The sequence below is a fragment of the Xenopus laevis genome, chromosome 2S (assembly GCF_017654675.1).
Source record: "Xenopus laevis strain J_2021 chromosome 2S, Xenopus_laevis_v10.1, whole genome shotgun sequence".
Lineage (NCBI taxonomy): Eukaryota > Metazoa > Chordata > Amphibia > Anura > Pipidae > Xenopus > Xenopus laevis.
Genome location: NC_054374.1, coordinates 83,311,163 through 83,337,971, shown reverse-complemented (window position 1 = coordinate 83,337,971; position 26,809 = coordinate 83,311,163). Strand labels below are relative to the sequence as shown.

Sequence of the window (26,809 nt, the reverse complement as noted above, 5' to 3'; positions counted from 1 at the left end):
CAGTGCAACTAGCATCAGAATTTATTAATCAGCCTTGTAGCATCAGTTTATATTACAGGAGAACCTCATTTTCAGCTTGATTATTAGTGACGACCCCTAAGCTTAGCTTCTCAACAGCTGCTCAGAGCCCACTGATTATGTGAGTGTCACAGACACTTTCCAAGATGGTGACCTCCTGTAACGTGTTTGAAATCCTGGATCATTGCTGCTATTGAGAAGTTGAAACCTTAGGCTGGTGGATTAAGTTCAGTATATAAAATATGGCATTTTTAGCGTTTAGTTCTGCTTTAATGAATGGGCACCTGCACCATTGATCTTATCCGCTTTTGCCCGAGTGTGCACATACAGTGGAGGTCAGCCTGAAGATGCATCCTTTCCCAGATTTGGTCTGACCTTTGTTTCCATTCCGTGTGTGAGCATGCAGGCAGATCTAATTTAAATCAATGGAGCAAGGACAAAAGAATATCTGCTTCTTCAGCCAGCAAAAACACACAGGCTGAGAGCAGCGAAGCCTACAGCTTCATGTGCCCAAACCCTTCATCTTATCTCTGCCCTGTAGATAAGCATGCCGAGAGGAAAGGTTTCCTTTTCTCAAGAGCCTCTGCAGTAACAGGCCAGATAATATAACAGTATAACTTAACAACAGGTATAATGACTGGTTAGATTCGATTACCATAAACAATGGGCTGTGTCTCTGTTGCTTGCTCTTCTTCTTTTCTAAGGGATTCTGAGGCATCCAATTTGTCAACCTTTAAAAAAAAAAATACACAAAAAATGACTTGAGTAGTAACAATAACGATTAAAGTAAAAATGGTATATTCATGAAAAGGTGGAAAAGCCTTAATTTTTTATATAAACAAACATGTATTCTCTTTACAGAATGACCATAAACAAACGTTATGGGCAATTTAGTAATACCATAAGCTACTTAACAACTCTGTACAGTGTTTGAGAAAGCAGTTTTATTTCCAGTGCCAGATTTGAAGACCCATGTCTCTTTTTAAAGCAGCAGTGCTATAGATTTTAAAAGTTCGTTTTTGAAAACATTTTGAGTTATTTTATATAATTACACTACTTAAACCAATGGTTTCGTTTTCACACATTACTGTGTCCGCAACAAGCAGAATGAGGTCAACCCTTGGATAAACTGCAAGGGCACCTTTTTCATGCAACTGGATTGTGGGCAGGGTTAAGGAATATATGAGCCCTATGTGGCACCCCATTTGCACAAAGATGTGCTCAATGATTGATCTCAGCAATGAGGGTGCATGGCTAGCTTAAAGGGATTCTGTCATGATTTTTTTTTTTTTAATCTGTAATATTGGTATGGAGGCAGCCATCTCAGTGCATTGTACCTGATTTTGAGCTCTGAGAAAGAGTCAGCATTTCAGGATGCAACTGCTTTAAAACAGATATTGTTTTCCCCCCTTACCATTGTGTTTACCATGACCTAGTTTGTGGTAAATACAGTGGGGTTTTCCTATTTTGGTGCTATTCTAATGTCTACCACTAGGTGGGGAGCATCTTCGGCAATGCAAACAAATCTTTCAGCAGAGGTGTCCCGTAGCTGCTATCTGGTTAGCTGCCCATTGTTCTGTTGATAGGCCACAAAGGCCCGGGCCTAGGGCAGCAAATTATTAGGGGCGGCATGCGGCTCTGGCCGCTTGCGGAGGAGCACTGGGGATGCGCAGATCCCCAGTGCTCCGGCATGTGCGCTGCGGGTGCCTATGGGCGCCCGCAATTCAAATCAAGCCCTGCTGGGGAGGGAAGGGAGGGGGATATCACTCCAACTTGAAGTGTAGCAGTGACTGAAATTTATTAGAGCACAAGTCACATGACCTAAGGGCACCTGGGAAACGGACAATATGTCTAGTCCCATGCCAAATTTCAAAATTAAATTCAAAAAACAAAAACCTGATCTCAGTGCAGAATTTAGCTGAAGCAGCATTATTAATCAATGCGTTTTGAAAAAAAAAAAAAAACATGTTTTCCTACAACAGTATCCCTTTAAGGACCAAAATCATGTTTGACTTAAGACTTTCAAATGGTGCACCTGGCACTGCGCCTACAATTCCTGGTTCTTGGGAGGTTAACTTATAATAAAGGAAATGTGTGTTATTTAAAGGGGTGGTACCTTTTAGTATGTTATAGAATGGCCAATTCTAAGCAACTCTTCAATTGGTTTTTATTATTTATGTTTTATAGTTATTTGTCTTTTTCTTCTGACTCTTTCCAGCTTTCAAATGGGCGTCGCTGACCCCTTCTAAAAAGCAAATGCTCTGTAAGGCTACACATTTATTGTTATTGCTTCTTTTTATTACTCATTTTTCTATCCAGTCTCTCTTCTATTCATATTCCAGTGTCTCATTCAAATCAATGAATGGTTGCTAGGGTAATTTGGACCCTAGCAACCAGATTGCTGAAATTGCAAACTGGAGAGCTGCTGAATAAAAAGCGAAATAACTCAAAAACCTTAAACAATAAAAAATGAAAACCAATTGCAAATTGTCTCAGAATATCGCAAATATATATATCATACTAAAAGTTATGTCAAAGGTGAACAACTCCTTTAATGTATCATGATGATGAAAGCTCTTTATAGGTATATATGCTCCTTTAAGTTGCAATTTTTGTTCTGTCTACTTACATTCAAGCAGTTTCTTTTCAGCTGGATAAAATTCATCTCACATACTCAACTTAAATCTACTAAATTCTACAATCACAAGCTTTGTTTAGAAACTAAATTGTTAAGAAACTAAATTGACAAACTTTAGAAGTTACGGAACTCTGCAAGAATGCCCACAAATGTGTGTTCTGCAAGAAAAACCACAGACCTATATCACCCCCTCCAGTAATTCTTCTTTGCTATCATATTAATGAAAATGTTGACCATAACTGTTGCCCCCATTAAAAATATATAAAATGCAACCGTTCAGTAGTACCAGCAGTGCTTTCCTTTGCTATTACCTAACAATTGTGGGCAGCGGCAAACCCGTCAGGTAAAAAACTTAAAATTGCATAGTACAGGTATGGGATCAGTTATCCGGAAACCCATTATCCAGAAAACTCCGAATTACAGTAAGGCTGTTTCCCATAGACTCCATTTTATCCAATTAATCCATAATTTTAAAAACGGTATCCTTTTTCTCTATAGTAATAATACAGTACATTGTACTTGATCCAAACTAATATATTATTAATCCGTATTGGAAGCCTACCAGCCTATTCTGTAATTCTGTACCGTTTCTGCAGTAATCAAGTTTATCTTCACTATCCCTCTCTCAGCATCTGTTTCTCTCCATTCTCTCTTAATGCAGGAGTTGGGTATCAGATGAATAATTCAATATATCTTGTTTTTTTGCCTAGATGTATTAGAGCTCACCAGAAATCCTGTCTCTCTACATGCAGAATTTGTGCAAAAGGCAGTTATTTTTTTAAATTTTGTTTGTACTGGAATCAGTTATTTGAGTGAGCTCTAATACATCTGCTAGGAAAGGAAGCCCCCCTATAACATTTATTGGATCTAACGGTCAATGACTATCTGACAGATGCTGAGAGAGGGAAAGTGAAGATAAACTTGATTATTTCCGAAAGGATGCAGAATATTTAATAGATTGTATTTACAAAGTTTCCTATTTCAGTATGATGAAGCATATATTAAAATTCCACTTCCTCCCTTACAGTGCTCCATAATGAAGCAATATATTCTGGAACTCAAATAATCTGTGCACCAACCACATGAAAAACAAAGGGAGTTCAAGTGCCAGAATACATCATTTCACATTGGAACAAGGTGAGGGAGGGTTGCATTACACGGTTAGCCTGAGGGAGATGGGCAATTGGTTCCATTGAGCAAATAGACTACCATTCCTTTCAATCTGAGGAATCCGGTGTGTCTGTGCAACAAACAAAAAATGAATTTATAAATTTCTGGAAGTTCAGATACTGTTTATGCACCACTTCTACATTAGATCCAACTGAATGAACTCATGTCAAAAACATTTTTCCTTCAAAGACTTCAAGGATTTATTATATCATTAGTTTGTATCATGTATAAGGTACTGTTTAAGAACATTTGTTTTTAAAAACATTTGCATTAATTGGATAAAATAGGAGACAGCCTTTCCCTAATTTGAAACTTTTTGGATAAGGGGTTTCTGGATAACAGATCCCATATTTTATATAAATCCTGGCAAATAAGCATGGGCTCAATGCACCTCTCTTACATGGCAAACTGTGACACTATATGAATATTGAAGGGATGAATATCTTGGTATGCATAAAATGATCCCAAAAGAACTAATGAAATCCCATTAGTGGTAGGATAAGCGGTTTGGATGTCAGGCTAGAAGATATTCCCTGGCTAGAGAGAATGCGCACATTATTGAAGCATTTGATGTACAAACTGCTTGTACTATAAAAAAGTTGTGTCAGTGTGTACTATATGCTCCAGTATGGTCTTCTCAATCTACTATAATGATTTCCTATCTCATATTTACAAAATGGTAGAAAATAAACAAAAAACCTATGTTTTCATCTTGCCAATAACAAGGGCAATGAGAGATTCTATACAAATTTCTTTAAACCACTGCTTTAAGGGCGAATATTACAAAAGTGATGAAATAAAAGCATTCTCAAATAGTGTACATCTCCATGAATCATTTGAGGTACAAAAACTGTTGTTAGGTTGGTTATTAAAAACAATTTCGCTGGTTATTAAGCTACACGCATGCAGTTCACGGTTCTTTTTTCATTTCCCGACCTCGTTTCAAAGCCAGTGTCTTCAGAACTGATGTTTTGGACCTGGGGTTTGGTCTGACCATGCCTCACATCTGCTTCACTGTGATGCTGGAATTCAACCTAGAATGTTCTGCAGCAAAGTACCCCCAGACACATTCACTAAGGCAGCTAAAAGAGTCAGTAACATCAGAATCTTTCCTTCGTTCTCTGGTGGATTCTGGGGTGAAGACTGTGGGGGCAGGTGGAGATGAGGAATCTCTGCATTATATTCAGTTCTTTAAAACGCCATACATTTCTCTTCAAATTTGCGTAGAAGTACCAAATTTGGCATATAACCCTAAAGGCTGGAAGACACCATCTAAACAATGTTTGTGCAGGTACTTGCTGCTTGTGAAGGTTAAACAATGACTGAAGAGCAAAATATGGTTACAGAGATTAAAATGGCTCCCCTATTGCCAAACGCAAATCTAAGCCTAGCATTAGATCCACCAAATGCCACTCCAGTAACCTGAAAAGCGCATGCTCCAGTATATAATTCTCTGACACTGATTAGTAGAATGACAACTGCATTTTCTGAACATTAAAATGGCCTTTTAAATATTATATATACACACAGAAACACATGTATTAAATAGAAACTACTAAATGAAAAAGCAGTCAACTAGAAGCAAACAAAAAGAAGACACCAACAAATGAAAACCAGATTAAAAACCTGACCAACAGAAGCTACAGGAGGTTTTCCTATCAAAAAAAACAAACAAAAAAAATGTTATGCTTTGAAAAGTGCCCTTTTGTCTTGGGTCAGGCTTTACAGTACTAAGTAAATGGATAGTCCATAAAATCAAATACTTCCACACAAAACCGAAGAGAGAAGTACTGCAGAGCTCGACATCTTCCATACAACTGCACAGCAACCACTGCTGATCAGTTTGTGGCCAAAAATAAGACATGCAGTTTTCCTTACTGGTTTTGTCGGTTGTCGGAGAGCACCACAAAATGTTTGTGTACCATACAGCAATACGCACAATATGCTTGGAAGCTGGTCCTCAGCACAAAAATTCTTAAGACTATAAAATAGCATTTAAAGGCTTTTCCACAGTAGCTAAAACAAGCTACAGAGGGAAAAAGAATTCTTTCATCACATGCGTTTTATCATCTGAATGTTTTAAGTGTGCATGAAAAAAAAGGGCAACAGAACTGAAGCAAGGAGTGAAATCTGAAGATGGGTGATGGCATTCAGTTTCCTACAAGTCATACAAGCCAGCGGCACATTGCTGGGTTCTCTCTTTTTTATGCTTTAAAATAACAAAAAAAGAAAGAAAATGTGATGCAATTGGCAATTTAAACATGCTTTAGTTTGAGAGTGCACAAATACCGTAGTTCAATTACCTGAATTTTTCACACAAGCCAGACACGCGCACACACACACACACACACACACTTTTTGTTTGCCAGTTACAGAAGGTGATTTCCTAATGCATTTGGCTTTGGCCAATCCTCTTATGGTGTCTAGTGGGCGATTAAAGTTTATTTTTTATTAATTGTTGCAGGCTATGTGCACTAAAGTGCTTTGCTTGTGTGGGCAGAGAATGGTGGAATGTTCCAAGCCAGTATTGATTTGTGTGTGCATGCAAATTTTTGTCTCCTGTGCTCTAGTGTCAGAATTGACACCCCAGTGTCAGTAATAACATTTATGAATTGGATTTCCAAATAGCCATTCCAAAAAATGAATAAAGCTTAATCAAAAGAACATCTGATGCAATCCAAAATGAGGCTGACACCATAAGAATTGGACATGTGAACAAAGCAGTAGGAAAAGGGACTTCTGTGATGACAAGCGTTTGTTTTGGCTACTGTCAGCAAATTCTAGGAAAATCAGGAGGCAAGGACTGGCTCACAGTTCTGTCATGAACAAGATACATATCTGAAGGATGCAGTTGCAGTAATACGTTGAAAATTCTCTGCAAAATAACGTTTATTTACCTTAACACTTAAGTGGTACTTCTCAAATCAACCAACAGAGGGCAGTTGCAAGATAACGTTCTATAGAGTTATCATCACAGATGTAGTGCAATTATAACTGGTGGCTAATGAAGGGACAGAAAAATAGATACCAGGCCAAGAGCCTGGCCAGGGGAAGGGGGAATATTTTCATCTAAATCTGCTACTATATGGAATATAATTTTATTTTCATGTAAAATGTATTTCTTCTTTAATTCAAGAATTATTTCTATATACCACATAAAGGGTCCAAACTGCTCTGTAATGATATTTTTGAAATAAATAGCAGCCAAATGTATTCCAGGGCATAATAATGACACTTGACACAATATAGATATACAAAATGTAAAGTTAATAGTTTTTTGGTTGACGACCACCTATCACTGCCCATCATTTGGTTGGTACAACTTAATCTAGCAGCCATCTTGCTAGAGATCCAGATATACTGCAAACTAGAATGTACTTCATTTGAAAGGCCTTAATCTAAGCCATCTTTCAGGTTATGTTATAAAGTGGGTGCTTTACTTCAGAACTGTGAATCAGTACCTTGATAAAGTTCTTTATACATCTATATTAGCCAATTAGTATCAGCAAAAACTATTACGATTAACCTAGATCTAACTATTTTAGTTGTTTAGAGGCCTGCAGAGGCTTCTCAGTGAATTTTAGTTGGAAAGGAAGAAAGCAGCAGCAAAAGTAGTAGTATCAAATGTAATAAGGAAAGGATGTGGGGAACTCATGCAAATTCCTTAGACTTAGTCTTCCAGGTTTAAAGATGGAAAACAAGAATCAACTTTCACCTTTTCCTTTATTGCATCAACCTGCAAAGGAATTCAGAGGGTGTAGCTTAGAAAATCAAATTCCACATTGGCCATAAAAAAGGAAGAATAAGCAAAGAAAAAAAAGAGCGGTTAGGAAATACAGATGTAAAGTAAAACAAATAAAATGGGGGGAAAAAAAGGTTAAAAATCAAAATCAGGGCACACTAGAGACATTTACTAAAAAGCAGTGTGTTTCATGGTTTGTGATATAATTTTTTCATGTTGAATATGACAACTATCTATCAGGACAAACGTATTTTAGGATTTGTGATCATATATGGAGTAATACTCTTTCTGTACCTCTCTTACAAGTTTAATGTAGGCAAAGATATCTCAAACTCAGTTGGATGAACTAATCTATTAATGAAAGGTCATAATGATCTCGATAACAAATCTTAAATGTGATTCAGAATCTCTAATTCTAATCAAACTTAACATTTTGCATATCCTTCTATGGGATCTGGCACCTTTGCACAGTCATTCCGAAATAACAAATTTCTGAAGAGTTGGACATTATGGGGCAGATTTATCAAGGGTTCAATTACAATTCGAATTCAGTTATTTTTAATGGCCAAAACTGTCAAATTCGACTAGGGAGTTATCCAAATTAGATTTGTGTTTTCTAAAAAAAAAAAAAAAAAAAAAAAAAAAAGATTCCAAATTAATTTTTTAGATTTAACATATGCTGGCCCTTTAAGAATTCAAATTCGACTACCGTATATACTCGAGTATAAGCCGTCCCGAGTATAAGCCGAGGTACCTAATTTTACCTCCAAAAACTGGGAAAGCTTATTGATTCGAGTATAAGCCTAGAGTGAGAAATGCAGCAGCTTCTGGTAAGTTTCAATCAAAAAATTTAGGGTTTCTGCTCCCATTGGAGGTGCCGGCGTCTCGTTTTTGGATGCCGTCGAATATTCTTGGAGACTATTCTTGGACGCCGGCGACTATTCTTGGATGCCGTTTTTGTGCTTGACCCGAGTATAAGCCGAGGTAGAGTTTTTCAGCATATTTTCAGGGCTGAAACCCTCGGCTTATACTCGAGTATATATGGTATTTGCCAGTTAAAAACTGCCAAATTACTGCTTAAGTCAATGGGAAAGTTTCAGGGATGAATTTGCAGTTGTTTGCAGCCTAATTTTTTTTGGAGAAAAAAAAGTTGTATTTGATTCGAATTTTCAGGTTGTTTCAATTAAAAAAAATTTGATTTTATTAATACATTTTGGCAAGTCGAATTTAGCATTAATGAGAGTTTTAAAAAACAAACAAAAAAAACCAAACAAATTCGAAATAAGACCCTTGATAAATGTGCCTCTAAGTATTCCTGTTTAAATTGGCCGACTCAATATACAATTTGATTGATCTTTCAGAAATTTGGAAAATTCAGGCAAAATTTTTGAAATTGAAAGGAATCCAGCAGGATCCTCTAATAAATGTGCCACACAGTATTCCCTGCATCATAATTGTTGACAAAAGCATGTTTCTCTACTAAATATAAGGGGGTCATTTTTTTTTTTTTAAAGCTCCAAATTTTGCATATTTTGCCCAGGGGAGAATGGAGCACAAATAACTGAACCTTCCTCTGAATATAATCCTGCCTGTGTTCAGCAGCAATGTATTCATAGGGAACAGGTGGTAGGTGGCATATGGGTATCACCAACAATGCATAGGAGAGACATACCAGATTGTACAGCCTATGGCAGCCATTAATTACAGGATTGCCTTAGAGCCCACAGTGCTTTGTTTTGTATCTGGCAAAAGATTTTAGCATCCTTTTAGTGCTCTTGCACTTGTGTCTGAGCATTAGGAAATGACTCCTATAGTCATTTAGGGAAGTCATAGAAGTCTTTTTAACAGCACGATTGCTCAACAGTGTAGCTTAGGACACATTCATCCAATTAAATATTTTAGAGAGGCTAGTAAAAGATAGCGGATATTTAAAACATACAAGTGGTTTTAGTTTTAGGCATTGATATACCTTTAATGTATATGAACAAATATGTGCAATACATGGAAGCCTTGTCTGCTAACTGGAAACTGAAAAAATTCTATTCTATCACGTAAATGCTATTAGGCTGCATGCAAGTAATGAAGTCAGGGACATGTTTACTGCGCATAACATCATTATTCTAAAATGACACTATTTTGTCCAATATAAAATTGAACAATACAAAAAACTGAAACAACATTTAAGATTTCAAATAAAAATTAGTTGTAAATTGATTTACCACTTCCTATTTTACTGTGTGTGTATGTATATTTTTTTAAACACAAGAGCTGTGAACATCCTGTAAAATATATATTTACAAATGGCGCTTAGAGATGTCAACAGTTATATTTGGTGCTTGGCAACGTAATTTATGTCACATGGCTTAATTATTTGTGCCCGCTGCTGTAAAATATGAGGATATTCAAAATCATCTTAAGTCACCAAGTAGTTCTAGGATATATATATATATATATATATATATATATATATATATATATATATATATATATATATATATATATATATATATATATATATATATATATATATAAAAAAGAACATTGGCAAAGGCCAATACTTTTATTTATGTCGTAGAATTACTTGGTGACTTAATATCCTTATTAATTATAATAGGAAGTACACCTTCAAACACTTTTCAGTTCAGTTGGTTTCAGATAGTTCACCAGAAATAAAAGTTTCTCCCAATTAATTTTTATTTTCTATTTGTGACCATTTTTCTAATATCGTAGTGTAAAGTTACATTTTTCACTTTATAAAAAAGCTGGGGGGGTGTCACCGACTCTGTAGCTGTTCTAAATTGATACATTTAGTGGATACATGTTATCTTTGTCTCTGAATTTCATTAAAGGCAGCTGTTAGAATTGATACAATAGTTGCTAATATTCCACAGATACTGCAGAGAAATGTATCAACTAATTGAATAAATGAATGAAGAAAATCGTAACACGTCAGAATGCTCCTGAATTAAGGTGGCCATAGACGTAACAATTACGATCGTTCTTGGAAAAGATCTTTCCAAGAAAGATCGTTAGTTTCAATATACACGTGTAGAGCTGAATCGTCAGATATACAGGTAGATATACGGGAAGAAACAATAGAATTCTACCTGTATCTGACGATTCAGCACTAACAATGTGGGTGATCTTTGGGTCCCTTCAAAGGCACCCGATCAAAATTTTCCATCCAGCCCGATCAACGAGCCGACCATTATCCAAGTCTTCTGCCGATATCGGTCTGCTCTTTTTGCACCATACACGCAACGAATAGACGAAAATTCGTTTTGTACGATATTATCTGTGCGTCTATAGCCACCTTTACTGAGCTGCAGACTGATACAGTAGAGGCAGGAACATTAAACTTCAATTTTGGGGAAAATTTAAAAAATAAAAGATGGAAAGAAATTGAAAAAAGTCTTTGTTTATGGCGAACAACCTTAAAACAACTGAACTGAAAGTGTGTTTGGAAGGTGAACAACCCCTTTAAATAGCCATTGTGGCAGCAAATACTGGTAACTGACTGCATTTACTACTTCACTGCCTATTTTAAATTTCATCACACTGTTTTACTGTAGAAGCTGCATCTAAATATACTTTATTTCACAATTAACCTGCTGACATGATCAATGCAAGAGAAAATGCACTGTGGATGACAGTTTGTTTTGCGTATACAAGATTAATGCATTTCTAGCATGTTTTTTATAGATACTAGTCAGAAACCTGGAAAGAAAGGTTTATTAATTATTAACTAAAACTAATTTAATGGATGGTAAGCATAAGTAGATCCATATGAAAATAAAATAACATTCATTTAGAGAATTCATAGAGGAGGTAAAGTTCAGCCAGCTTTTTCTGGAGTGCTTAGTGTAGTCCAACTGATGAGGATGTTTTAATATAAATGTGCAAACTGCAACTGGTTTGTTGAGGGTTTTTAGGATAAAGAAAAGAAAGCAGAAGGAATCCTATTAATGGAACCCATTTCCCCCAATAAGATTTCATAAAAATTGTAATTTTTAGAGCGCAACCGGGCCACAGTTTTCAAAAGAAGAAAATAATCTAAGGGATTTTCAGCAGAACTTGATGTAAATATCGTGACGAGAAAAGAATGTTCACACAAGGAGTAAGTGGGTAAAACTTCACATCCATAAAAAAAAAATCAGCTGTCTCAGATCTTTCAATTAATCACATCTGCAACTTTTGCACAGGCATTTGTAATATTACTAATGACTTTTACTGAAATTTGTATTCAAAATTAGAACGTCCTCTAACTTGAGTTTATTCTTTTTTTGATGAAATGGCTCACATTTCTAATCTTTGTTCCTAGTGTTATTGTATATGAGGTGTGTGATAGAAATGCAGAAGACCTCTGGCAATAAGCACACAAACAATTTCACTATAAGCTATTTACAAAAATGATGGCAGAAATTCTAACAGATATTAAGTACTGTGTTACACATGACTGAAATGATTTATCTTCTTTACCTTAGATAAGTACTCTCTCATGACCTGAATGAAGTAGGGCATGGCAAAGTCCATGATGTTGTGCCTCCATGCTGTTTCCAAGACAACATCTGGTCGCAGCAAGTCATAGCAGGTAAAGAGACAGGCTGCAAAGCATTCCCTTTTCTCCTCAACCAAAAACCACTGCAGAAGTTCCTCCGCCAATTCTGTATCTTTGGATTCAGAGGCATACTGCATAGCATCCTAAAAGACATCAATATAAGTCAAGTCAGCAATCACATAACCCCATATTTTACATTATCCTATTAAAAACAACCCCACATTATTAAACATGGATCTAACTTGCCACAACTTTTAACTCCCTTTTTTCCATTTGTTTAGGCATCACAGAAAGAGGATAGAATTAATTTTCTTTTTAATAGTTTATTTCAGTAGGATTTCATTGGAAACCTCTTTCCTTAAATAAGGGATACAGTAAAATCTGATATCTTGAGATACTGTTAGGAGGAATAAGCACAGGTGCAACAGCATAGAATATTTTCTTGCTGTGCCTGATAAATTAAAAACACATAAGTTTGTAACTGACAACAGAGTCTATATCTACTCTGCCCCTGACACCTTCAAGCTAAAGGTTTCTGCTTGTATCTTATTGTCAACTCTTCGAGGCTTTATCTCTTTCCTGGTTTAAAAGTCAACTCAAATGCATTTACCTTGTAGAGCCGGTCTTTTTTACAGAGCTCCACACTTTGCTTCCAACGATTATTGCCCTTGAATAGATATGCAGCAATTCTTCTGAATTCAATTAGCTCATGCTTCTCCAGTCGTTGAGCAAGGGAAATGTTATCAAAGTTGTCATATGCATCTATAGAGGTTCGAAGTGCCTTTAAAATAAAATATATGCCTTTAGATTTAGTCTCTTTAGATTTCAATACATAATTGCACAAGTAAAACCAATGAAAGGTACACCAAAAAAATCAATGGCCCCCTTCTATGGGGGCTCAGAACAGTAGACTTTTCAAAGTAAAATTATCTAATAATATAGGTCTAAACACTTTAAAAAGTGCACTTTTTTCATGCATTTCATTTTTTGCATGTGGGATACCTGGTAATCTTCTTCTGTAATGAACAGATTGTTTAAAGCCTCATTCACAGATTTGTTGTTATGATTCTGGACTGAACGCAGATACGGTTTGACCAGAGGAAGTTGTTTCACCTAAAGGAACACAGCAAAAAAAATCAAAACCAGTACAAGTTAGCAACTCTTATCTAGAGATGGTTGTGGTTGAAATGTAAATACATGTTTATTGAAAATGAAAGATATAGTATGAAAAATATATAATAAAAAAACAGGCAGCAAAATTAAGTTATAATTAAGTAAAAAAAGAAAAACGGTAATGTAGCCATGATTCCACTATGTGTCTGGCAATAATGTCACAGTGAAAGTGTGCTCCTCAGTCCAATCTGAAGCAGCATTTCAATGCAGGAGACCCCCATAAAGAATCATAAGCTTTTGATATATATCATCACAGTAATTACCAATCAAATTAAAAGTGGATTACCTTAACTTATGTAATTGGATACAGTTTATTTCATGTTTAGACAACTTATTAGCAATTACCTTGGTGAAAAAGTTTACTGCACGGGTGTGGTCAAGTCTTGGTGAAAGCACCATCAGAAGATCATTCAGTAACAGTGGCTTGAACTCTAAGTAAAACTGGATTGCTTTGTAATACAATTCAACATTTGCGACCTGCAGAAACAGAAAAAAAGAAAATCATGTAGAATGTAAAATAAAGTCCTATATCTGCACAAATTTATTAAACTATTTTATTGGAATTAGCTATAACTATTGATATAGGCAAGATACTGCTAACACATCACAGCACCCAGCTAGTTTTTTTTATAGATCCACACATAATGGTAGATTTAGAGTATCTTTCAGAAAAGCGAACACAAATTCAAATTTAACACGGGTATTTTAGTATAGTTATACAGAATATTGCTTCCATTTACAAAGCCAGTACTTACTTTTGTAATAATATCTTTAAATTGTCCTTCCTTCCATGCATCTGTGGCATGGTTCATCATTGTGATGATAGCATTGTCAAACTCTTCATATTTATCATACAGGAATACTAATTCTGCCCACAAGTGGGCCTGCTCTGCTGCTCTCAGCACCTAAAAAAGAAACACTAGGTAAATTATTCCTAATTGGGAAAAGCCAAGCTACCATTACTAAATGTACATCATATATGAAATCAAAATGCTCAATACATCAAATTTTGGCTTAAACAAACTAACCTTAGGAATATTGACCCTTGACCAGAACAGCTCCAAGTGCTCCCTCATTTTCTGGGGTTTAAATTTAGAGTAAAGGATTGCAAGTTCAGTGAACATTCCCATGTGCGCCCTTTCCAATCCAAGAGCTGCCTCCAGCATAGTGATAAGTTCTTCAAAATACCCTTGATCCTAAAAGCCAAAACAAAGCATTACTATATAAAACTTGCATGATTTGCTATAAAACAAAGAGGGAGAACTACAGCAATGAGTTGAAATAAGTAATAGTGTATACACCTATAAATCATTACACATTGGTCCTAGACCCCGTATAAGAATTTCATTGAGAAATCTTTTATGAGTAATCAAAGAGCATTTGATTTTTAGTAGAAAGAGAAACCAAACTAACTCTACAGAAAACAGAGCATAAGCACAATTCTATTTTGTGTAATACTAAGCAGATATTACACACTAAATCAGTTCACGAGAGAATAAACAAGAAAGAAAAAGACAACAAGAATTGTCTCAATGAGAATACAATGCAGTGAAAAAGGAACACACTAAATTGAAAAGAATATTCCAATAATGTCCATGACTCCACCCAAACATCTGCCAGAGATACAAAACTATCCATTCCTTTATGTTAAATCAAGTTTAAAAACAAGATCCTTTTATTATAGCACAGAATATATTTGTAGATTGTATATAGGATTTAAGAATAACATATTTCCTTTCATAAAAGCCTTACCTGGTAATAATTTATAAGCTCCTCCAATTCATCAGCATGAACCACAATATGAAGGCCACACATTTGCGCCAGGCGAAACTCTTTTCCATCAACACAAGCGAAGCAAACCTGGGGATGAAACAAATGATGTAAATGCACAAGGCATCTTTTTTAACACTAAACAAGAAATGCCTCCAGTCAATCTGTAGCGGTTTCACTCACCTCTTTCCAAGTGCGTGTGCTATTTGCCTTACGGGCACCATCCACAGCTGCTTGATACTCTCCCAAGTGAACCAATGTGGATGCCAAACGTCCAAAATTTGAAACATTGTTATAGAGGAGCTTAGCAGCATCATACATTTTTTCATCATAGCAGCGATCACCAACCTAAAAAGAAATATCAACTTTAAACTACACACATTTCTTTATTACCACCTTGAGAAAATAATAGTCATGAATCTATAGTATGTACTGAAATAGGATCTTACAAAACTTTAAGAACCGCAGAAATTCATACGAAGTGAGGTCAAACATCCTTTATCCAATTTAATATTAATTTTCCACAATATACAAATCCTGCTAAATTCTGAAAAATCTATTTGCCATTCTGCAAAATGTTCATGTCATGGAAGTGATGGCCACATCAATGGGCCTTCCTTATTTGACTAATAAAGGTATGCGATCCATTATCTGGAAACCCGTTATCCAGAAAGCTCCGAATTACAGAAAGGCGTCTCCCATAAACTGCATTATAATAAAATAATACAAATTTAAAAAAAAAAATGATTTCCTTTTTTTCTGTAATAATAGAACCTTGTACTTCATCCAAACTAAGATATAATTAATCCTTATTGGAAGAAAAGTCAGTTTATTGGGCTTATTTACTGTATACATGATTTGCTAGTAGAAGTAAGATACAAAAATCCAAATTACGGAAAGATCCATTATCCGGAAAACCGAGCATTCTGGATAACAGGTCCCATACTTGTATACGGTATATGATAACCTGTGGCAGCAAACTTTAGACTCTTAATCTATTTCAATTTGGTGGAATTGTAAAGAGTAACATTATTCAAACATAAGAAAATATTACCCAGACAACACTGTAATACGTTACCTGCTGAATGTGGGCATTATTTGGTCCATTAACGAACTCCTCCAGTTCTGCAAGGCGATTAGTTTTAGCAAGAGCAAATATAAGCTCCGTTTCCACATAGGATTCTCGTGCCTTTTTACGTGCCATTTGCAGGTATTTGACCAACTCCTCCCAATTTCCTAACAAAATATAACACACAAGTTCAAAAGTCTTTTCTGTAAAGATATTTTAAGAGACACTTTTCTTATTAAGAAAAAGCTGTTAATCTTTTTTTTTTTTTTTTACAAGCGTTTATTGTTAAATATGATCACTTTACATGTGCTAATTAATATCTAAATGTAAGCAATTTTAGTAGCTGAATTGGTATGCAGCCAAATTTAAATATTTTGAATTCATCAACCCTCAACAGTTTAACAAAGCACATACACATTTCCAACCTATATGATTTGTGCTTAAAAACATAACTAGCCTAACTCACAAACTATTATTTTAATCAGAAATATACATAAATAAAAAATAGTTCTCAATACTGTACCACTGGCATTAGCAGCTTGAACAACTTCCATGTAAGAAGAAGGATCATCTGCTTTTATGTAGGAATCGATAGCTTCTTTGACCATTCCTTTCTGTAGCTGTGCTTTGGCAAGCTGACTCCAAACAGCTGGTTCGTTACATCGCTCAGCAAATTCATATGCCCGGTCCAAATTCCCAATGTGTTCAATTAGAACCTAAGAAGTTTGTTTGAGAATACATTACTACCTAGCAAGTAGGAAAGCAGACTGCAAAAAATGTATTGAAAATAGTATACCTGCACAGCAGAGGTATTCACATCAAATTTTCTGAAAATAGCAAATGCTTCCTCAAACAACTCATTGCTTATGGCAATGTTTGCAATGTCTGGGGCATCATAGTTATCCAAGCGGTTAATATATTCCATGACCCTTGTGCGGTCAGCTTTAATTGCAGTCAGAATTAAGAGGTTCTGCAGATTTCTGGAAAAAAAACATTAAAACCACATTATAAACAATAAAATGATCCAAACAACCTCTCATTACAACATATACCATTATTAAATGTTAAAACATACTTGAGTAGTTAAAAAAGCAGCAGGCATCTATAATCAAGTGGATGTGCATTGTTACACACATTTGTTCAGATATTTGTGCTCTTTACTACTAGGCTAGTAACATCAAAAATGTAAAAAACAGCAAACTATTTATTTAGCAGGGAAAAGCAAACGTGCCTGTGTTCACTAAAGACAGAGTTGTCCAATACAATTTTCTCCAACAATTCAATGAGCTCATTGGGAAGGTCTGCGGTCATAAAGGCTTTTACAGTAACAGACACCTCTTCAGGATCCTGCGTTTCAGACAAAGCTGTTTGCACAACCTATAAAGCAAAAAAAAAAAAATAATGGGGTGAATGATGATTCATTACTATTAAACACAGTGTTAATTGCCACTGAGCACAATTTAAAGCCACTGAGGGCAAACAAATATACTTATATGAAGGGTGAGAAACTTGCCTGATCAATCAGAGGTCTCCTATATGGGTTGCTTTCGATCAAGACACTGGCCCATAATTCTGGATCTTTACGACGTACAAGGTAACGGGACAGACTTTTGAAAAGAGAATTTTCATTGCAAACCTGCATGAGAAATAAAACAGAATATCTGATACATCAGTAAAACAGACAACATTCTTTTTTATCATATATTTATATGCCTCAGGCATACAGTGGGGCAGTCAATTACCTTCACTTTCCATTCAGCAATTATCATTGAACTCCTCACATTTCCCTCCCTCCTCATCGCCTATAAATGTGTAGCCCGGGCATGGGCATTAGGTCCCCCCATACTGGATCATACACAAGAGAGTGTGTGTGTGTGTGTGTGTGTGTGTGCACGTGTGTATGCAAGTTTTTGTGTGTGTTTGTACCTGCCTGCAGGCTCTGATTGTGAATTCCAAGGGAACAAAATTTTACTTTACTCAATCAACAGAAAAGGATTTGGAAATATTTCTTGGGGTGACAGTTTCTCTTAAATGCAAAACTGTCTAAGATGACTACATATAACTGAAGTTTAGCTTAAGTTAACAAATTTTGTAAGTGGGTGTGGCTCCAAGTTCTCCAGGAATGATGGGAGCCAAAGACTTTATATTAAGAACACAATTTAAAACACGTACGTTTATTAGCTCCAGATCACACTGTCCTCGTTCATATGCAACACATGCAAGATGAGGGTCCCTTTTTTCACAATACTTTCCAACAACACGACTGTCGTAGTATGGGTTCTCTCGTAGGAATCGCTCAGGATTATTGTTGCTATCTATGTAGATTTTAGCCAAAGCATTATGAGTGGCAGGCTCCTCACATCCCTCGTGAATTCGAGATTCTAGCCATGGCAAAAGCAGTTTTAACCTAAGAGACAATAGAATTCACAATTACATAATTACAACAAAGGATTGATACACAAACCAAAACACTGGTTTATACATGCTGTTATATACAGTTTATTTTACTGTATGCTTTCGTTTTTTTTGTATAAAATCAATAAAGCTTTACCCATAAAAAAATAATTACAGCAAAAAAAAAAAAAAAAAAAAACGTGTTAATTAAATCATAAAACCACCTTTTTTGGCTGTTATAACTTACACAAGAGTTATAAAACCCTGGACTTTGCCCCAATTTACTACAATAAATTCAAACATGTATCTTATGGAGATCCAGTAGAAAGATTGAGGATGAGTAGCTAGGCAGTGTTAAAAAAAAAAAAAAAAACTACCTTCACCCAGTAGAGAAGAGTAAGGGAACAAAAAAGGAGCTTGTCTTTTGTATAGTTCTTATATAACTAAGATAAACGGATCCAAAGAAAAGAAATTATTCAGGAAATGTCCAGCTCAGTGCTGTCCAACTTCTGTGGTACAGAGGGCTGAAATTTTCCCCCCTGCATAGTGGAGGGCCAATAATGGAAGCCAGTGTTGACCACTCCCTGTTTGTAAACCACGCCCACATTAAACCACACCCATGTTACCACAAGACCATGTCCACATGACTGGGAAACCTTCGACTCTAATATGTACTCAATACAGTGACACAGTGCTGGTGCCCCATTAGCATTTTGTATAAAGTGTGAACAGGTGAACAATGTGGGCAGTTTCAGTCTGGGTCTCAGGTGTGAACAGTACAGGCCTTTAGGGGAGTGAACAATAGAGATGTCACAAATGTGAACAATGCAGGGGATTAGCATGAATTTGAGGTTTAAACAATGCAGGGGCCAGTTAATCTCTGTAGTGATACCATTTAAAGCAGGGGTGTCCAACCTGCGGCCCTAGGGCCGCATGTGGCCCAGGATGGATATGAATGCGGCCCAGCTTGAACTTCCGCCAATCCAGGAAACGTCATGTTGCAATGTCACGCACAGAGAGCGTATGTACGCATTCGCTAATTGTATGCATGTGTGCTTTAAATTTTACATGGGGTGTGCGGTGTGTGTCTTCCTAGAGCAGGAAAAGCGGTTAACAAGTGAGCGTTCAGTTACTTACAAAGGCAGGTAAGCATTCTTCAGCGGTATCGCCCACTATGCTAGAGATATATGCAGCACCTATTATTATTAACATGTATTTATATAGCGCCAACATATTGCGTAGCGCTGCCTACATTTGTGAACAACTTTTTTCAAGAATGAACACACAGACTAAAATTAGAACCAAATTATCGGATGAGCATCTTGAGAATTCACTGAGAATTGAAACTACTTCCATTCAACCAGATATTGATACATTAGCTTCTCAAACACAATGTCAAAAATCCCACAAGGTTTATGATACCCTCTTTTCTTTTACTTTTACAATAAAATAAATCAAAAGTTAGTGTTCGTGTTTGTGTGTATTTCGAGTGTGGCCCCAGAACATTTTTCTTCTTCCAATGTAGCCCATGGAAGCCAAAAGTTTGGACACCCCTGATTTAAAGTTAACACATGGTAAGCAGACACAGCAAGTAGGTGGGGGGGGCCACGGGCCACATGTGACCCACCAGTTGGACTGCTCTGGTTCAGCTAATGACATACTTTGTGCTTGCACATGTTCTAAAGATGATCAGACACAATAGGTCCACCAGCACAATCTTGCCGCCTAAGTGGAAAAGAGCTTGTGGTAGGCTATGACATTTTTGGCCAACTAACTAAATTATAATTTTCTTTCTTTTTTTTGCACAGCTTATCTATTTACCCAGTTTTTACTTTTAGCCTCAACAATTTGATGCTTCATGAGTAAATGTCCCTCTCAAAATGGGGCTGATCTATTTCAAAGGGGAAGCGTGCCAGGTGAATGAAACAATTAAAATTGCAAGCATCTAATTCAGGAAATACGAAGGTTTGCATGAATTACAATGCAAACATGACTGCTCCACTACTAAATGTATTTTATCCCAAACAGATAATAGTGAAAACAAGGGAGACTCTTGCTGTGTTTTATGAAACCCCAGAATTATGTGACATGTTTCTGAAAGAACGGTTATAGTGCATACTGTAGGAGGAAAGCATTAGACATAAAAGAATCTCTACCTGTTTCTTTTCTCAACTTCAGCAACAAGCTCATCTGTAGAAAACTGTCCCCGCACAACAAGGATAAGGTTCTTAATGACATCTTCTGAACAATCCACATCAAGCAGGCCCCCAAAGACTACTGGCAACCGACTTGGGTTCACCTTGTAAAATAAAATATTTGTTCAATTATTATTTTTTACACCACATTAGCTTTCATATAGTTACGGCCACTGCACTGTAAAATAAGACACTTATCGGGCAATATAATTAAAGTTTTCACCAGTCTAGTAGGCCATGGTAACCATTCAGCAAGATGCTCTTAACGGTCATCTGTTTAAAGGAAATACTTCATTGGTTGCTTTGAGTTACAAGATTGGGTGCAAGCTTTTCAACTTTTATAACATCATTACAACACACAACCCCCCAAAATCTTTCCAATCCAGTGGCGGAATGAGATATTACTGGGCCCCAGAAAATAATTTTTCAGGCCCCCAAAATGTCTAGTGTATATGAATTAGGGCCTCATGGGGCCCCTATAACTCTTGGGCCCCCCTGCAGCCGCAGGGTCTGCTTCCTCTGTAGTTACGCTCCTGCTTCAATCCAAACCTTATGAGTGTGCATTTTTTTCCACTAAATCGGATTTCTGTTTTGAATAGGGATGCACCGAATCCACTATTTTGGATTCAGCAGAACCCTCAAATCCTTCTCAAAAGATTCAGCCGAATACCGAACCGAATCCTAATTGTCATATGCAAATTATGGTTGGAAAGGGGAAACCATTTTTTTACTTCCTTGTTTTGTGGAAAAAAGTCAAGTGGTTTCCCTCCTGCCCCTAATTTGCATATGCTAATTAGGATTAGTATTTAGTTCGGCCTGGCAGAAGGATTCGGCCCTAATCCTACTGAAAAAGGCAGAATCATGGCAGAATCCCGAACCAAATCCTGGATTCGGTGCATCCCTAGTCTTGAACATATGAGCAGCAGCAGAATGGTTTGGTAGTTGGTTGGCAGTTACCTTTTGAACATAGATCTCAATGTATTTCTGCAGGTTGTTCCTGTACAGATACAGCACAAGGTCATGAACAAAGTCGAAACGATCACATACAATTATCAGTGGCAGCTGGTCTGTGAGCTTGGCTTCCTGTAAAAAGGGAAATTTAAATAAAAATTATGAGGTATGAGGGAAATTTAAATAAAAATTACAGAGCAAAAATATATAAACATTTAAAAAGGAATTAAAAGGATAAAAAACAAAATAAAACCAAACTATTTTTTAAAAAAAAATAATAAATAAATAATGCACCTGGCTATAAAAAAAAAATCTACAAAGTTACACAGAAGCCCTTCAGAATATTTCTAAAATAGATCATAAAACAGAGGTTCCATGGATAAAACTACGTATCTTGGTAGTTTTTAAAACAATAATTGCTGATGTATTATATTAAGTGGAATCTTTTGTGGTTAATTGTATCTAGATTGGAGACATTAAAGGGGTTGTTCACCTTTCCTTACTGCAACCCATAAAGTGTTAGATTATGTTCCGCTCAAGCACGTTAACCTGTGTTTCAGACAAATTAAGTCTCAGTTTAGCAGAATGGGCCATTTAAAACTTACTATAATAGTGGTACTTCTCTAAGAGGCATCAGAGAAAGTTTTCAGGGGGCGGGTCATTTATTCTGTATACAGTAGGAGCATCCGGACATTAGACATTGTTTTGAAAAGCAGCTCACAGCCTTACAACATGCTCCCCCCTTTCCGCCCTTAGCATTTGTACCCTATCGTTTGCACTAAAAAAAAGATGAAAGCCTTACTGAAATAAACATGCTCCCTTTCCAGCATTTTTAATGATCATTTGCAGCTCCCCTTCCCTAATCCAGCATTAGTGTATCCCCCCCTCACTCGGTGCCTGCCTCCGTCTTACTTGCAGCAGGTCCTGGATCAATGCAACAATGGTAGTCTCGAAAAGGGAAGAACCAGCTTTCTGTTAACTTAACCAACCAATAGGAGAAAGGCATGCAAAATAGGCATAAGATGTGGACTCGCGCAGATGTTGAAGTGGCTTCTGCCAGTACTAAGTGTCATGCAGAGATTTTACGCACTGACACACTCCAGTGCAAAAGGGGTCGCCTAACTTCACAGGTCATTTTCTCCAAAACAATAGTTTTTTAAAGACATACATTACAAATGTTCTTAAAATAACCTAATCTGCTCAAATACATGCATTTATGTAAAGGTGAACAACCCCTATAATGATGATGCGCTGAGGTTACAATTTAGGGAGTGTTCTTTTTCTTACACGGTCAAATTTAAGGCCAAATGGAGTTAATGTTTTCAAGCAGTGACACTTGAAAAGGTGCCAGCACCACACCCATGTATGAATTGTCATCAAGTCTTACCAGTAACAAAGTGATGACACAGACTAAATCATTCATACATTGCACAATATTGACATCAAACATGGATAGGGTAACTGTTATATGCCTCAGATAGCAGATTACTAAATCTAGATTACTAAAATTCTGCTTTTCCAAATAAACTTTTAAAGGAACAATAACTCCAAAAATTAAAACCATTTTAAAGTAATTCAAATATTATGTACCGTTGCTAAGCATTGGTTAACGTTATATTTGCTTTAGAAACACTACTAACGTTTATATAATAAGGCTACTATGTAGCCATGGGGGCAGTTCAAGCTATTCAAGCTAAAAAGGCGCAGTCTACTTAATAGATAAGCTCTGTAATAGAATACAATGGGTTCAGAGTGCATCCGGTATGTTCTTTGTAACCTGTGCTATGAATTGCTGCCACCATGGCTACACAGCAGCTTGTTTATATAAACTATAGTAGTTTTTCTGAAGCAAACACACCAGTTGTACATGGACAGGGAAACAGCACAACATATTTTAACATTTCAATTTTTTGGTGTTACTGGTTTTTTTTTTTTTTTTTAATTTCTTAGTAATAAAATCACTGCAATCCTTTCAGAGAGAACCAGAGCAATCAAAAAATCCTCTTAAATGGGGAACAGCCAATCTGTAGAAGACACTTTGCATCCTCATGAGCAATACACACCTACAGGCAAAGTATTGTAAATGGGAAAATGTAGCTGAAAGAATAGTGTATTGTAAGAAGCGTTTTTTCCTGAAAGAATAAGAATACCATGTACCTGCATGCTAGTATTTGCCTCTATTTATCCAAAAACACCTACTGGTTTGTTGTGGGGTGATTTCACATGACAGTCCTATGTACATATTTACTGTGAAGATAGTGAAATATTGGGGAAGCCTACACATAATTTACCTTGTACATGTCCTGCTCATTCCACAGACAAAAGGAAAAGCACAAAAAATAATAACTCCCATCAGGAAATTGTATGTATATATTACTATGCATCTATATGGATAATTCTAAATACAACAGTATTTTGCATAAAATGTATGCATATGCACGCATTAAAAGTATCCACAACCATATAAACGCTTGCGGCAATGTATTTACTGTGTGAAGGTGTGTGGGTAAGTGCCAGTGGACTAGGAGTGTGGTCAGTAGGGCAATGTGCCATAAAAAGATGATTTAGTCAACAAGTGGCTTGCATGATGTTAATAAGCAACTTATGCATATCATGGCCTGGCTAGGAATGTTAAAGGTGCATAGTCTTTGAAAACTGTTGACCAATTAACTGGGTGGGGATGGACCAAAACCACCGACCTATTTAGTATTTTAGCTATGTCTGTATGTAGAGAACATGGTTGTTGGTTGAGTCTCAACCTAGAGGATGCATGGTATATATGTTTTATTTTAGATCCATCACTTTATGACATTAAAGTGAGAGAATAAGAAGTATACACTTCAGTGATTATACAAAGCATTTATGTATTACGGACAGGACTTTAAATAAGTAAAACATAGTTTATCACAATGTATTAAAATACATTATATTCAAATGTTGCCGTTTGAACTAATTATCCTAAATGCTGTGCCACTAATGTTAAAGTGCTAATAATTAACATAAAATGTCCCATAAACAAAAATATTAATGAGCAAAAAAGTACAGAGTACCAAAAACCTACTGCTAAATCAGTATCCGCTGTCAGTGCAAAAAACAAAACAAAAAAAGATTACCTTTAGGAAGTTTTTCACTCGCTCAGGATCATAACAGTTACTCTCTCTGCATATTCTTTCAACTTCTTTAATTTGACCCGTTTTGCAGGCTGCCTGAATATATTTAAAATGCACATCGGGATCCTGGCTGAAGTTGACAATAGAACCCAAGAAATAAAACAGCCCTAAAAGCAGAAACCATGATATTAATATGCTTTGACCAAGCCCAACAGTAACATAGTTATACTGAGAAATATGAATTAGCAGCAGCAGCAGGGCTCATTTTAGCTGCAGAACGGATTTTAAATTGTATATTCTTTCTGCATACCACAGCAAAGCTAACTGGGTACAGACATTTACAATCACTATAAAATAACTTTAACATTACACATGCCCACTCTTTCTTCTACTGAACACAATTCTACATTTGGCCATCCTCATTTTTGTTTATTCTGTGTAAATACTGCAGAGACTGGTTTTACTCAAAGAACTGCTCTCACACCGCTCCCTCTTGTTATAGCTGCACAATAAATGTAGTGCTACATTATGAGCAATAAGTGAACAATACAAAGAAAAATAGTGTGGTTCTGTGAAAAATTGAAACAAGTATCCCTATGGTCCTAGGTTACATTGCATTGGAATAAAGTGGGAACACAGTAGACATTTCACAGCAAGCATGTAGACACTGCTGATGACTAATAATTATGTACCTTGTATATGTACACAGTGTAAAATGTGAAAAATAATTAGTCATTTTCAGAATGCAACTTTTCAAGAGAACATATATTAGATTATAGTATTAGATGCAATATTTGGATATCTTACCTTCGAAGCTCTTGAAAGATTCAAAAAGTTCAATGAGCGACAGAGTGGAAAGCTGCTCATGGTATTTGGAAGCTACCTGGACACAAATCTGCAAATTTTGCCGGATGTTTGCAGAAAGCATGGCACGCAAGCATTCAAGAGAATCTTCAACAGACAAGGAGCCAAAATAATTCACCAGCCACTGTAAAAAAGCATAAATAAAAAACATTAACCGTGAGTTAGTCTGGTTTTGGAGGTTTATACTCAACAACTAAACAAAGGTCAATTTGGAGGCAATAAAATAAATAATTTAAAGGTGTAATTAAGACCAAGTTGACATATATGACCCCGATCATCCAATACAAATTCATCCATATAATTAATTGTAACAAAAATGAATTACTAGTTAAAACCAATAACTTTCCCCCTAAATAGATTTCCCTGTATATGAAACTCCTATTTTCCAATCCAGAATTTAGCCAACCAAGGTTTCAGTGTACTCAACTATGTGTATGAATTTGTATTAATTGATTGGGGTCCTAAACAAAATTATTTATTTTATTTACTGGCCTCCTCAAAAGGTGTATTAAAGCTGTATTAGAGACAGGTTGGAGAGAGACTATTTCCCCTTATATTTTACCTCATATGGTTCCCATTTTCATAGATTTACTAAGAAAAGCCCTCACCCCCCCCCCCATACAAAATGTCATTAAGTGTTTTCCCACAAACAGCATTAATCATCTTTCCACAGAACTGGAGAATTTGTTGTTGTGTTGTTCAGTATACATTTGCTTATTAATGGCCTTAAAATAACAGTATATTACTAGCTAGTTAAGCATATTTACAAAAAAAAATAAAATTCTAAATTTAGCAATTACCTCGGGATTCAAGAGATGAGTGTGGACAACAGCCCTTTTAATGTCATACAGATCAGTGAAGTGTTCCAAAGCTCTCTGAAGGAGACCTGCTTTCTCACAAAGCTGTGCAATGTGAGCACGGTCATAATGTGTAAACATCTGGTTGCCCAAAATCGCATCAGCCACCTAGCAAATAAGAAACAGCATGATTTTAGAGTCGGCACAATCTACTACAATAGTTGTTAATGATTGAAGTCGGTCACTCAAAGTTGGCATTAACGAAGACCACCAATTAGGCCTTTTTCTTTTCTATCAGGTCAGACCATTTGTCTGTTCCTGAGAAAGTTTTCTTCAGGATTTCTTACAATTTAAAAAGTG

The 26,809-nt window shown here is 36.2% G+C and overlaps 1 protein-coding gene across 4 annotated transcripts in view; it reads right to left on the bottom strand.

The window, feature by feature from the left end:
• cltc.S (clathrin, heavy chain (Hc) S homeolog) overlaps window positions 1-26,809 on the bottom strand; it is a 70,748-nt gene that overhangs the window by 2,742 nt on the left and 41,197 nt on the right. For 2 of the 4 annotated variants that reach the window (XM_041584087.1, XM_041584088.1), the window contains 21 exons: window positions 26,453-26,617; window positions 25,596-25,776; window positions 24,792-24,955; window positions 21,685-21,810; window positions 20,689-20,831; window positions 18,311-18,545; window positions 17,652-17,774; window positions 17,370-17,515; window positions 16,935-17,118; window positions 16,662-16,854; window positions 16,148-16,305; window positions 15,253-15,417; window positions 15,052-15,159; window positions 14,328-14,495; window positions 14,055-14,204; window positions 13,645-13,776; window positions 13,129-13,239; window positions 12,737-12,907; window positions 12,048-12,269; window positions 7,542-7,562; window positions 674-749 (listed from right to left, as the gene is read on the bottom strand). In XM_041584087.1, the coding sequence (XP_041440021.1) occupies window positions 674-749; window positions 7,542-7,562; window positions 12,048-12,269; window positions 12,737-12,907; window positions 13,129-13,239; window positions 13,645-13,776; window positions 14,055-14,204; window positions 14,328-14,495; window positions 15,052-15,159; window positions 15,253-15,417; window positions 16,148-16,305; window positions 16,662-16,854; window positions 16,935-17,118; window positions 17,370-17,515; window positions 17,652-17,774; window positions 18,311-18,545; window positions 20,689-20,831; window positions 21,685-21,810; window positions 24,792-24,955; window positions 25,596-25,776; window positions 26,453-26,617 (3,142 nt within the window). The remainder of the gene's footprint in view (window positions 1-673; window positions 750-7,541; window positions 7,563-12,047; window positions 12,270-12,736; window positions 12,908-13,128; window positions 13,240-13,644; window positions 13,777-14,054; window positions 14,205-14,327; window positions 14,496-15,051; window positions 15,160-15,252; window positions 15,418-16,147; window positions 16,306-16,661; window positions 16,855-16,934; window positions 17,119-17,369; window positions 17,516-17,651; window positions 17,775-18,310; window positions 18,546-20,688; window positions 20,832-21,684; window positions 21,811-24,791; window positions 24,956-25,595; window positions 25,777-26,452; window positions 26,618-26,809) is intronic. The other 2 variants (XM_041584089.1, XM_018249606.2) reach the window with 1 other exon arrangement.